The 13543-nt window shown below is 41.9% G+C and overlaps 1 protein-coding gene across 1 annotated transcript in view; it reads left to right on the forward strand.

The window, feature by feature from the left end:
* Positions 1-1599: 1599 nt before the first annotated feature.
* The window catches only part of Galnt5 (polypeptide N-acetylgalactosaminyltransferase 5), a 47612-nt gene continuing 35668 nt past the window's right edge, over positions 1600-13543 (forward strand). Inside the window, exon 1 of the mRNA XM_008841749.2 lies at positions 1600-3047. Coding sequence (XP_008839971.1) covers positions 1606-3047 — 1442 coding nt within the window. The 5' untranslated portion in view covers positions 1600-1605. The remainder of the gene's footprint in view (positions 3048-13543) is intronic.

Raw genomic sequence — 13543 nt, forward strand, 5'->3', positions numbered from 1 at the left:
CTCTGAGCATGTCTGTGAGGGAGTTTCTAGATTAATTTAACAAATTGGGAGGCACCATTCCATAAGCTGGTACTCTGGATTGGATAAAAAGGAGAAACCTGAGCACCAGCATCGCCTCTCTCTGCTGCTGACCATGGATGATATGTTGCAGCCAGCTGATGCAAGCTGCTGCCACTGTGATGTGACTTCCCCTCCATGGATGGTGCCCTCCACCTATGAGCAAGTCTTTCTTTCCTTAAGTTGCTTCTGACAGGTATTTTGTTACAGCAACAACGTAAGTAACTAATAAAGGGGAACTTCTGAGTGATTTTTAACATCAGGCTTGTGTGGGAACTACTGACCTACCAGCTTCCCAGGGTCACTCACAGTCTCATCAAAGTCCAAATACAATTTTCAAACTATTACAGGCCAATGACCTGATACGCACTGAAACTGGGAGTATGTCTTAATCCATTTTAAAGCTTCTATTACAAAATACCATAGACTGAGTAACTTATAATCAATATCAATTCATTTCTCAAAGTTACAGCAGTTGGAAAATCTGAGAACACCAGATTGGGTGTCTAGTGAGTCCTCATTATTCCTCTTTGTCTTATCATATTCCAAAGGCTAACATGCTAATACCATCCTATTGATCATTTTCAACAATGAATTTTGTGGGGACACAAACATTCAGACCCTAGAAAAGTGTCTGAAAACTTTTATAACAGTATAACAAATTGTGTAAGTCTATTAAGTCTAGTTTAAAAAAAAAAAAGAGATGGACTAGTGCAAAAGAAGTTGACCTACAAAGGAATATTTCCATGCCTATTCGGGGAAGGTTTCTGAGTAACTACACAGCCCCTCTGGCAATGAGAATATAAGAGACCCCCTTCTTTAAGCTATTAACCTCTTAGAGCTGAAACATTAAGGTCAAGAATTAACTGCTTAGGCAGAGCACTCAAGCACCTGGGTACCACATGGTTAATGAGAAAGAGTGGGGTAGGTGGGGTTACAAACCAGGAACGCATGCCCTCTAAGTCAGTTTGCTTTCTGTTTAATTGCTCTTAAACACACACACACACACACACACACACACACACACACACACACTCACACACTCACACACTCACTCACTCACATAGCACAGAAGGTGAGAGCTGAATGAAGTTTTCTGGGTAATGGTTTGAATGTTTTCCTTATGAGAAGTGGTGTTGAGTTACAGCGTGCAAAGAACTGGGAGGAGAGGAACAGAAGCTCCAACTTGGACCCCACCTTTTCTTGGGCTTGTAGGAAGGTGGACACAGGCTCACAGAAACAAGATGTGGTGAACTGTCTTGTGTCTGAAGTTGACTGCTTCAGGAGTCACCTGGTGCCAGTGTTTACAAGGGTTTGGCCAGGGACAGTGAACAGGCACAGATGCTCTGCTGCAAAATGCCACGCAGGCAGAGACTGACAGGCGGCAGGAGCTGAGTTTTCCCCTTGGACGGCTGTTTCCTGCTGGGTTCAGGGGGGTGGGGGGGGGTAGGGCTTGCTGCTGCTGCTGCTGCTGCTACCTCTGCTGTCTCTCCACTCCAGGTAAGCAGGCTCAGAGGGAGGGCAGGCTACAAGACAAGCTTTTGTACCATGAACAAGATTCGAAAGTTTTTCCGAGGAAGTGGGCGAGTCTTGGCATTTATATTTGTGGCTTCTGTCATCTGGTTGCTCTTTGACATGGCAGCTCTCCGCCTCTCATTCAGTGAGATCAACACTAGGATACTAAAGGAAGACATCATGAGAAGGGAGAAGATAGGATTCAGAGTCCAGCCAGACCAAATGAAGATCCTTTACAGTAACATCAGAGAGATGAGGCCTCCCCAGAAGGGGGCATGGGGTAAGGAGAACTTTAGAAAGACTGAAGAAGGAGAACTCAAGGTTGAAAAGGATGTGGACCAAGCCCGGAGGAAAAGAAAAATGCAGATTGCCTTGCAAAGGGGCAAAGTTGTGCCTTTGTGGCATCCTGCACATCTGCAGACCCTCCCAGTGACTATTACCATGCAGAAGAGGGAGGAGAGAGACAACAAGCCTGAAGTCTCCTCCCACCCTGTGACACCAAAGCAAACAACAGCTTCAGAGTTTCAGAAGACCTCACTTACAGCAGCAAGAGGGATCCTATTGCCCCAGATATCAGTGCTCACAGGATCCTTCACAGCAAATCAAGAGACCCAGAAGAATCACAGCCTCAACAGTGGCACAACAAAAGCAGCATCTAAAAAGGACCTAAATGTGACCATCAATCTCAGGACTGACAAATCAAAGCAGCAATCAGAGGCAACAGCAAATTCTTCTAGGACATTCCCTGCCAACCCACCAATTCTGAAATTTGGGGAAACCGTAGCCATAAATAAAACTCAGGCTCAGAGCAAAGAACTAAATGCATATAAACACAAAATCCATAAAGCCCTTCCTTTTTTCAAGTTCATTACTGATTCAAATCACTTAAAGAAGCAATCTATGAACAAGAAACAGTTGGGAGGTTTGCCAAAGGAGGATGGGGCCAAAGTGGCACCAGGGAAGAAACTCAATTCCTCTGAAAGTCATGCTGTCATTATAACAAAGGAGGGGGACCTGAAGACAGAGACCAAAAAGGTGTTTAAGTCTAAAATCAAAGCTATATTTCCTAAAGTACTGGGTAGAAGCAAAGGTAAACATGTCCCCCAGAACCAAAGAGAGATGTCTTCCCTGCCACCAGCTTTACAGAGAGCTGTGCTATCTCAGAACAAAACCTTATATGGAGGACTGGAGCCAGCAAGAAGCAACTTGACTTCCAAAATCCAGGCTGAGGCACACCAGAAAAGTCACACAAATACCCCTTCATCTGAAAACCCTGGAAGGCACCGTGTGTTGAGAATAGATGTGACACTTTCTCCAAGGGACCCCAAAGCTCCAGGTCAGTTTGGGCATCCTGTAGCTGTTCCCCCTGGAAAGAAAAAGGAGGCAGAACAAAGATGGAAAGAAGGAAACTTCAATGTCTACCTTAGTGATTTGATTCCAGTGGACAGAGCCATTGAAGACACACGGCCTGCTGGGTAAGATCTATTTCTCGTCTTCTTCCTTAAACCCAGTGTTTGGGCTCCTGTGTAGAGAGGATTTATTGCAATTTAATTTTCTGTGAATTTTAGTCATACAGAGAATTAAATCTACATGAATTAATAGGTGCTATCTAAATAGCCTACCATCCACAAAGAGCAAAGCTCTGGTATCAGAAGTGCTCCGTGCTCTCTTCCTGTGCTTGCTTCTCAGCCCTTCTTCCCTCTCAGCTCCGTTTCCTTCTCTTCATTGAAAACTTGTTTAAATAAGTAGAGGAATTAAATTCATAATTATATATATATATATATGGGAAACCGTAAAGTGTAACTTCATATACTGAACATGTAACTTTATAACTGACCACAGAGAAAATTCTTGTGTTGGAAATTTTCAGTGTTCACAAGCTTATCAGGGGTGTATCTGGGAAATGAAGCTGTGTTCATGGAGAAGGGGTCTTCTAACCCTCTCTGGCACTATAACTTAAATTCTGCGTCGTCATGAGTAACGATGACTAGAACAGAAGAGGTGACTTAATCCCCAAGTTTAAAGGTACTATCGGTAGGGATGGCAGACATTTCCTATACACTATTAACACAGGAATAGTAATGATGGGAGAAGTCGCTTGATAATGAGCAAGCATCTGCAGGAGGTTCAGGAGCTGCTGGCAATGATCACATTTACAGTTTAAGCATTTACAGGAATCTTCAAACGTGCAGATGAACTTCATGAGCTTGAGAAAGGAGGGGGCAGGCATTGTGGTTTAAATTAATAGATGAGGGCACATGTGTGTTAGCATCTTTCTGATCTTTCATATTAGAAGCATGTCACTTTCCCACAGTAGTACAGTACCCAAAGCTGCCCAATGGACTTTTATAATCCACTTCTTCAAACAATTAAATTCCTTAACTACATCATCAGAATGTGGATCAAATCACCAATGTGATTCAAATACAGTTTAGTTTCTGACCCTCTTTGGTATACTTGTAAGTGCAGGTTTGTAGCCAAATGTTCATTGCCCACTAATTAATACTACAGAACCAATCCCAACTTGATGTTCAGTTCCCTGAGCCAAACCATGATTGCCTGAAGCTGGAATTAGGAAATGCCAAAACTGAAACTTTAAGCAAATGTGGTATGTAAACAGTGGCCTTCTGTGGCTTCTGCAGAAAATTCTTCTTTGGAATCCAGGAGGTCAGACCAAAGTTTCAGACAGTGTTATTAGAGAGAAGACTTGTACAGATGAACCCTTATTCATGTTGGCAAGAGAAACCTCTTCATTGAGATGGCTACAGTGAAGACGTTTCAGTCTCTCGGCCATTGGCATATGGCTGTTGGCCTTGTACCACTGTCCTGCTTCAACCAAGCACTGGGCCATTTATATTCCTTACATTGGGGATTCAACCTTGAGAAAGAGCCCAGTGATATTCACAGAGGAGGAAACTGAGGTCCTAGGACCTTAAGTTGCCTGCAGTCATTGATCGGGTCATTGAAGAGAAATGACTAAAATTCATGTTTAAAATGCCACTGCTGTCTCCTGTCTCTTGCTGATTATCTTCCGGAAAGGATCCTAAAAATTATATTGGACCAGCTTTAATCTGAAATCCTGCACATTACAGGATTGCACACCCCAGCTTTGCACACAGAATATATGTGTGTGAAATAAACTATTTGTTAAGGCATTTAGTCTTCCCATTGTGCCCATCAGATTGCTACTGACCTGGGGAAAAATTAGACAAGGCACAAAAGCACAGGTTCCAGCTCCAAACCACGGAAAAGGACCAGTATGTAAGGCCCAAAATAAGCAAATAATGTTATCACTCCAGTGATTTATTGAAACCTCCATGGTTCCCAGAGCTTGTTAGCTTAGAATTTGGTTTGGGGATGTGCAGCCTTGCAGCCCAGAAAAGTAACAGTTGGGCTCTGTCTTCTGAAGGAGTCTATCCAACTGTAGCTGAAACTGACTCCATGCTGGAGAGGATGAGTCAGAGAACACGTGGCCAGGACCCCTCCCTCCTACCACATAAACCACCTTGGCTAAATATAGGTGTGCCCTGGGAAAACTGCCCAGCCAATTCTCTGCTCCCCCAACCCTATGGAGACAGCTGCCCATCAGGGAGCCTGCCCGTAGGGCTCCCAAAGGATTTCCAGCTGTTTGTACTATAGATTTTAACTCTTTTCTGAAAGAGGATAAATTCTTTTCTTTTCTTTCACCCAAACACTCTGACTATACATAAACAGGCAAATCATGTATTCACATGGATAAGTTTGGAAGAAAATATAAAAGAAAAAAATACTTGGTTCTTTGGGTAGGCAAGATTTCTAACAAACTTTTTGTTTTGTTTTGTTTTTTGTTTTTAATTTCAAATTTTATTTATCCACAGCATGCTCAGAAAGTATTTTAGATGTCTTACCAGAGCATTTAATAATATTTTAACGTGATAGATTTTATAGGCTTTTAATGCCAACATAGGAAGAAAAATGCTATTTAAAAACTCTGTAGTATGGGCCAGAGAGCTGACTCAATGCTTAAGACCCCGGCTGCTCTTGCAGAAGACTCAGATTCAGTTCCCAGAACCCACATGGCAGATCAAAACTGTCAGTAATTCCAGTTCTAAGGGATCCAATGCCCTCTTCTGGCTTCTGTAGGCACCAGGCATAAATCTGGCACACACACATACATGCAGGCAAAACACTTACACATAAAATAAAACTTTTAAAAATCTTTTCTAAAAAGTTGGCTGTTAGCACACCACTGTATTCTTTGAGTTTCAAGAATTTTCACAGAATATGTCCCGTACTGATGTTTATATTCCAAAAAATCTGCCATTGTACATTAACACAGTAAATGACATATCATAACTTTAGTTGAATAGAAATTGAAAAGGGGATAGAATCATAGATTTGTTCATTTGTTTTAATTCCTTTCAGTAAAGATAACTAGTTTGGGGGCTGGAGAGATGGCTTAGCAGTTAAGAGCACTGGCTGCTCTTACAGAGGACCCGAGTTCAATTCCCAGCACCCACATGGTGGCTAACAACTGTCCATAACTCTGTTCCAGGGATTGGACACCCTCTTCTGACCTCCGTGGGCATTGTACGGCATGGGTTCATTTATATACATGTAGGCAATACACTCATACACATAAAATAAAATTTAAATTAACAAATAAATAAAAGACTATAAAAGGAGAGCTACTTTCTGGTTATTAAATTCTTATGGGCAATTTGATATGCAAGCATAAGGCAGGCATTAAGTCGAAGAGACAGGAAGGGTTCCCAGGACAATTTCTCTTACTTTAGCTTTAAAATTAGAGTCTCTTTTCCAAAGAAACGTTTCTAAGAGATTGCACTGTCTCAAGGCCTTTGCAAAAGCACAAGAACTGTCCTCTGCCACCAGCATTGCTCAGGCTGCCATTCTCAGAGCTGCCCATGCTTCTTCCCCTCGCAGTGGGCAGCTGGCCCAGTACACATGCTGTGACCCTGTCCTGCCAAATTTTCCTCTGAGAGACCTGCTTGGTCTCTGGGATCGCAGGGTCATGGGGTTCTAAGGTGGATTGACAAACCACCACAAGGTCCCTCTTAAGTTACATTTTAGGGAATAAGAATATTTATTTAGGTTTGCCAACAAAGTTTACGCTATCCAGGAGAGGGTAACTTACAAAGGCATAAACTCTCATGGGTTCTTTCTCTCCCATATTTGAGATGACGCCATCAGTGCGCCCACAGTCCATGTGGCCCGTTCCAAAACGGCAACTCTCCTCCCCTTTTTCCCAGTGTACTCAGCATTTCCCAGAATCTCCAGCGTCTGTCCCTAGTCTCTCCCCCACTAGGTCTCTTGGGGTTCAGTTCCAGCTCCTCAGAGGACACGTCTGTCTAACAGTCCCCTAAGGTGGGCCCTCAACATAGGGGAAGCCAGTCTCATAACCACTTTCTAAAATTGTGTGTGTGTGTGTGTGTGTGTGTGTGTGTGTGTGTGCACGCGCACGCGCGTGTGCCTGAAGCTGACGACAGATATGGATGTCTTAGTTGATCTGCACTTAGTTTATTGGTGCAGGTTCTCCGTCTGAGTCCAAAGCTTGCCAATTCCAGCTTCTCTAGCTAGCCAACTTTCCCTGGGAACCCCCTATCTTCGCTTCCTGAAACTGAGGTTTTAGGGAGCTTCCACTCTTATCCGGCTATTATGGGGATCTGGAGAGCCAAACTCTCACCCTCATGGTTGCCTGACAAGTGCTTTGTCCACTGAGCTGCCTCCCCAGTCCTCAGGATCATTTTTATACATTATACTCATTTTCCCCTGATGTTTTTATTCGCCGATCACCTCCTACAGCCTTCCTCTATGTATGCTTACATGACCCCTTACATGACTCTCACCATTTTCTCCCTCACATACTAATCCAGTGTTGCTCAAAATCTCAGTGTAGCCTACCTCCACCTGGACCATGACCTGGCTGTAAACTCTAAATCCCAATGACATTGACTGCACTGCATGCAGCCTGCAGCCCTCCTTGTCACTGATACACTTCCTCCTCACTAACTAGAGCCTTAAGCATCTGTTTTGCCTTCTTGGTGAAAGTATAAGCTTGTAAAGGAAACTGTTTTGACTTAATTTCACGCTCTCTTACCAATGCAGCACAGAGCTGTGCATTCCAAAGATGAAGGTTTTCACAATATGATTTAAAAAGAATATCTGAAATGAGCTTTGAAAACTGATGCTATTTTAAAAGACTAAATGAGAGGCAGCAATACAAATTAAACTTTCAATAACTTTATAAATTAATATTGTTTCCTAATTTTTCTTTTTGAGTATATGGAATATATTTAGCATCTGGCTTAAGGTATACATGCCCTGTTTAAACACTAGTTCATGTTTATTCATTAGCATATAATTTTGTTCCTTTGTTTTTCATTTTAATGTTTTGGCTTTCTTTTTATGTTTATGTTTATTTTTATGTGTATATTTTGTCTGCATGTACGTAAGTGCACCTATGTCATGAAATGCCTGCAAAGGTTGAAAGACGGTGTAGGATATCATGGAACTGGAGTTAAGGATGGATGTTAGCTGTCATATGGGTTCCGGGGACCAAATCTGGGTCTTCTGCAAGAGCAGTTAATGCTTTTAACCATCGACCCATTTCTCCAGTCCCATTTATGTCTTGACTTTCAAGGGAGGAAAATTTCTTTTATTTACAAGAATTTTCTTAACTATGTAGCAAAATACAATTTCATCTTCATCTAGAATATTTACTTATAAAGTATGTTTAAATTAAAAATTTTGACAGTCATTTAAACTTCCATATTTAATCTTTTGAAAATGAAAACCTAATGCCTTACATTCTTGTTCTTAGTTATTGAAGTTTGTATCAGCAATAATCAATACACGCACGCACACACACACACACACACACACACACACACACTTTGCTGAACAATAGGCTATCTACCAAAAACAGAGCAGTTCTACTTGAAAAAGTCAGTCATTTTGCCTGGAGCTATGGTTAAGATGGAACTCCAGAAATGAATTTAAGAGTGCACTTCCTGAATCTGGGCTTGGAGAAAATCGACTCAAAAGAATTTTTGCTGCTAGCACTCAGTAGTCAAAATACAGTAAGAACTATGGCATACTTCTGTACCTCTGCTGCATCGTACTGTCACTCACCTGATTCACTTAATGCTTGCTGTTCCTACAGAACTCTGGCTAGCCCTTAAATGAAGCCATTAAAGTGGGTCTTTGATCCTAGTCCAGAGCCAGGACTGTCAACCAATACTGTGGTTCCGCCCAGTCCAGCTACGAAGGGTTTTCTTTTGGCATGCATGAAAAGCAGAAGACAGTACTGGGCACTTCTTACAAACTCACCAAAATTACTGAGAGGAAAGGAAAACTGTCTGGAACCTTAATGTTGACTATAGGAAATTCAAAAACCACAACTAAGGAGTTAGTTAAGGAAGAAGAGAAGGAGGAGGGCGAACAGGGAGACAGGCAGTATAACTCACCACATATCTTCCCAAACAGTTTCTAGAAGTTAATCAGGGTGAGAAAAGAGAAAAATTAAAGTTAAATAAAATGCTAAATTTTTATTTTCACATGAGGTATTTTAATTGGTGAAGTAGGGGTGATTTGGTGGCTAACAGTGATTGGAGAATGCTTTGAATTAACTGGAGCAACTGTGAGATTTCCCAACCAGTGAAGAGCCAATCGGTGGCAAAGAGAATAGCCCCTAAAAGAGTTCTTTCCTGATTTCACACTTATGGGAGAAAGACCCGCTAAGTGCTTTTTCCTGTAGTGTCTGTGTGTGTGTGTGTGTGTGTGTGTGTGTGTGTGTGTGTGTGTGCGCGCGCATGCGTCTGTCTGTCTCTCTCTGTCTCTATGACTCTGTGTCCCTCTGTGCCTGTGTCTGTGTCTGTGTCTGTGTCTGTGTCTGTGTCTGTGTCTGTGTATGCAAACAAAAGGATTTATGAGCATAGAGGATTTGGGGCTCCATTTCACTGAAAAGTTGTATATAAAAGGAAATAAAATGAAAAAAATGTGTTTAAAAGGTGGAAGCTAGACCATCGACATAGAAAATATTAAATGCAGCCAAGAGATCATTCCTATACCTTCAGATGCCTCTCTCTGTCACTTTTGACCATAAGTAGAAAGAGAAAGATAGTCAGAGGAAGGTAATATGAAACACATTTCTGTCACTAATTCCAAGCAAAGATAACCATTAAACAGAGCTTAATTAACATAAAACTGAGAAATTTTCAAACAGATTGGTGACTTTTCATCCTAAATGGGGCCCAGGACCTAGAAATACTCCTGGAAGAGGTTAATTAGTAAGAGTAGGACTTTGAACCTGTTTACATAGCTTTCTCATATATCCGACCCAGGACTTGGTTCCACCATCAGCCTCCCTGGATCCTCCTGTCCCAGAAAATAAGTTCCCGTTATGTTCTCTGGCTGACCCATTCAACACCGAACTTCTCAGGAGAGGAAAAACTCTTTTATTTTTCCCTCAGGGGTCAGACAACTCAGGAAAAATACTAGTATTTAGAGGCTTGTTAGAGGCTAAATACTAAATACTAGTATTTAGAGCATTTGTGAAAGTCTTTGCTACTCGAGGCCCTATTTGATCCTGAGAACAATTCCTTAAGGTAGATATGGTCACCATCGTGCTAGCCTGACCCACAGGAAAGCTGAGACTCCTGGATGAGGTGAGGGCTCCGATTATCATAGGGAATTCAGACTGAGGCCATTCATGTCATTGCATGTGATACTTTTCGGGTCATGAGCCAGCGCACCAGGCCAGACAGCTGGTGCCTTTTATCTTTCCCGTCTGTTATTCATTTGATCTCTATAAGAGACAGGACAGACTGATAAAGTGTTATCTCCTTATAAACAAATGAAGAAAAACACACACATACTCAGGAAAATGCAAGGGCCCACAGCTCAGAAGCGGCAGTTAGATGCCATAACCTTCATCTCCTGATTCCTCCTCACTCTGTAATAACTACAGTTCACCAGCCTTGTCCTCCTAGACCCCAGATCCTTTGCCTCACAATGACAGAATCACTCCCAGCCTCCTCAGCTTTCAAGGCCCACTACATGAAGGGGAAGGAGTCCCTCACTGAGACTCACAAAACATCCTTACTTATATTCCAGAAAGTGATGTGGTATATGTATGTAGGCAGGTATTACATACGCATGCACATTCTATGTTCTTTACCCTCAAAGCAGCACTATGAGAAAGATTCCCCCGTATGCTGTTTGCTTTACAAGTGAGAAAAGTGAGACTACAAAAGGAAGCTACTAACAGATTTGAGATCCAAAAGATTTTCCAACTTCAAATTCTAGTGTTCTTTCCCCAGCTCCAGATCCTCCTCCTTTTGATTGCTTATACTCATGAGTTTGAGAGAAATGAAGACTTCTCTCTTCCTGATAGGTCAAAGGTGGGAAGGCAATGAGGTGAACATTAAAAAGACAATCGCAGGATAATCATAATAGGTGAAGATTCTGAAGCAATTCTGAAAGTATTCAGAGGAGTGAGGAACAGTGACTTGCCCAAGGTCACACACGGTAGTTGGGGGTGCCAGCCCTCCCCCAGGGCTATTTCAGTCTTAGTACCGCACCTTCAGCTCTCTTCCCTGTATCCCAATTTCACCCTGACAGCTGCCTGTTCAAAATAGACTATTGTTAAGGCAGTGTCAGCGCAGGTGGGTTGTTTCTGAGCCTGAGTCCCTTCCCTCTGCTGATACAGACTTGCCTCAGCAACCATAGCATCGCTTGGCTAAGGCCTTTAGTAAGGAAGGAGGGGTATCACTGAATGTTCTCAGCCAGGTGATTCTGACTAAATGTCAAGGATAGCTTACCCTAAAAAGAACAAAGCACAAAATAAAATTCTCACATCACTACACTCTTATCAGTGGGAGGCAAAGAAGCCCCAATCATTCTAAGGGCTTAGAGAAGAATATAATTCCAGGCAGAGCTCCTCAGCTAGACACTAGCTTCTCCTGATGGCTCTTGGAGATACCAGAGCTTAGGGAGTGAAGGCCCCTGAAGGCTCCCATCCAGGCTGTAGTTGAATTGCAAATAGAAGTTGAGAAATATTCTCTCGACCTTCTGTTCAAACCTGTGAAGACTGAGATCTGACCCACATGCTCTGCTTTGCTTGTGTTGGAATAAAATGAAAAATTCATAGACTTAAGAGAATGTTATCATTCCCTCAATCTGATTTGAAAGCTTCTTTATTTGATAGGCTACATTCACATCAGGCTAGTGGCTGGACTCAGCACACAGAAGCTGAGAAGGTGAAGAGTCCCTTTCTGAGTCTCTGCTTAAAAAACAAGCACTTGGTAGATTCCGATTAAAGGACTGCCTGAGAAAGGGCAGCATTCAAGTCAGTGTGTGGGTTTGCATGGTCAATGATTATACATTCTCACACAAGCTTTCCATTGTGATGTCTACCAAGTATTTCTAAGCACATTGTCACATCAAGCCTGGTAGCTATTTTGTGATACAGACATCACAGTCTTTATCCTGAGGTGAAGAATCAGAGATTCTAGAAAGTCAAGTGCTTCCCAAGTCCCTATGGCCATGCAACCAGTAAGCACCATAAAGGTCTTCAGCTTAGTTCTTTACCCTCCACACCCACAGTCTGTCCTTTCACAGCTGTGCAGCAGCTCCTACAGGATGACCAAATTCACATTTAAATCACCAGTTGTTTGCAATACTCGGATTGCTACAGAGAGCCAAACTTACACTCACCCTAGAAAAAGAGTTTGGGTAATTTTAAGAACACAGGATCTGTAGCACCTAAATACCTAATTTGTGTAATAAATGGTCATTTAGGGTAAAAAACAGAAATCATTTTTAATTAATTTATTTTATTTTATGTGTATGAATGTTGTGCCTGCATGTATGTAAGTGTACCCTGTCGGGCAAAGCCTGTGGAGGCCAGAAGAGGCCATTGGATCCCCTGGAACTGAGTTACAGATGGTTGTTACCTGCCGTGTGGGTGCTGGGAACCCAACCTAGGTCCTCTGCAAAAGCAGCTAGTGCTCTTAATCACTGAGCTATCCCTCCAGCATCTTCTTTTTTAAATATATATATATATATATATAATCTTAAAAAAGTTTATAACCCTAGATATAGAATTTAAGTTGGACTTTGGTTGCAGGTTTTTCTCCTGCAGTGTAGTAGAAATCAAGACTTCCAGCAAGAAAGCAGGAACAAAAATAATTTGCTTTTCTTGGATCAGTATAGGATAACAACGTGGTTTTACAACTTACGGAGCCTAGATGGAACTGAATGGCTGTCACTAGGTGTGACTAGTGCAGGAGTTAATAATACTGAAAGCCATTCTGTTCTGACCCATTCTGCCTGTGAATAAAACACAAGACTGCCATTTCCTTCTAGGCACCTGAAAACACGTTTAACCTGTTACTAATAAAGGAGATCAGGCTCTTCCAAGTGAATAATGATTTACTATTCAGTCACCCAAACCAATATCGTGTTGTTGTATGATCTCGTCTATCCCCATTTTAGGCATGAGAATGCCTTCCAAAATTATATCTAGGTGAAATTTCTTCTTTGGCTTCCAGACCACTTCAAGCTGTCTTACACCAACCCAAGTAAAGCACATCTTGTCTCCCTGTTTTCCCATCAGAAGCCTTGTTTCTGCTATACCATAGAAGGACTTACAACCAAAGTCGAACTCAGATACAAGATATTTCCAGGGTTGTAACTTTTGAAATTAAGAAATTATATTTTTATTCTAAATGACCATTTATTGTGCAAATTAAGTATTTAGAATCTACAGATCCTGTGTTCTGCTTAAAAATTACCCAACAAAATTTCACTTCTTCATCCCTGCATATGGACTTACCTGTATACACTGCTACTTATTCTTCTATCTCAAAGGAAAACATCTCCACTTTCTCTGTGGGCTCCACTCCACCACCACCCTCTCATTCATCCATCCCAAAATATATGTTTTCAAATATTTATTATGTGCAACTGT

Source organism: Nannospalax galili, unplaced genomic scaffold (genome assembly GCF_000622305.1).
Source record: "Nannospalax galili isolate Female #2095 unplaced genomic scaffold, S.galili_v1.0 scaffold1181, whole genome shotgun sequence".
In the NCBI taxonomy this organism is placed as follows: Eukaryota; Metazoa; Chordata; class Mammalia; order Rodentia; family Spalacidae; genus Nannospalax; species Nannospalax galili.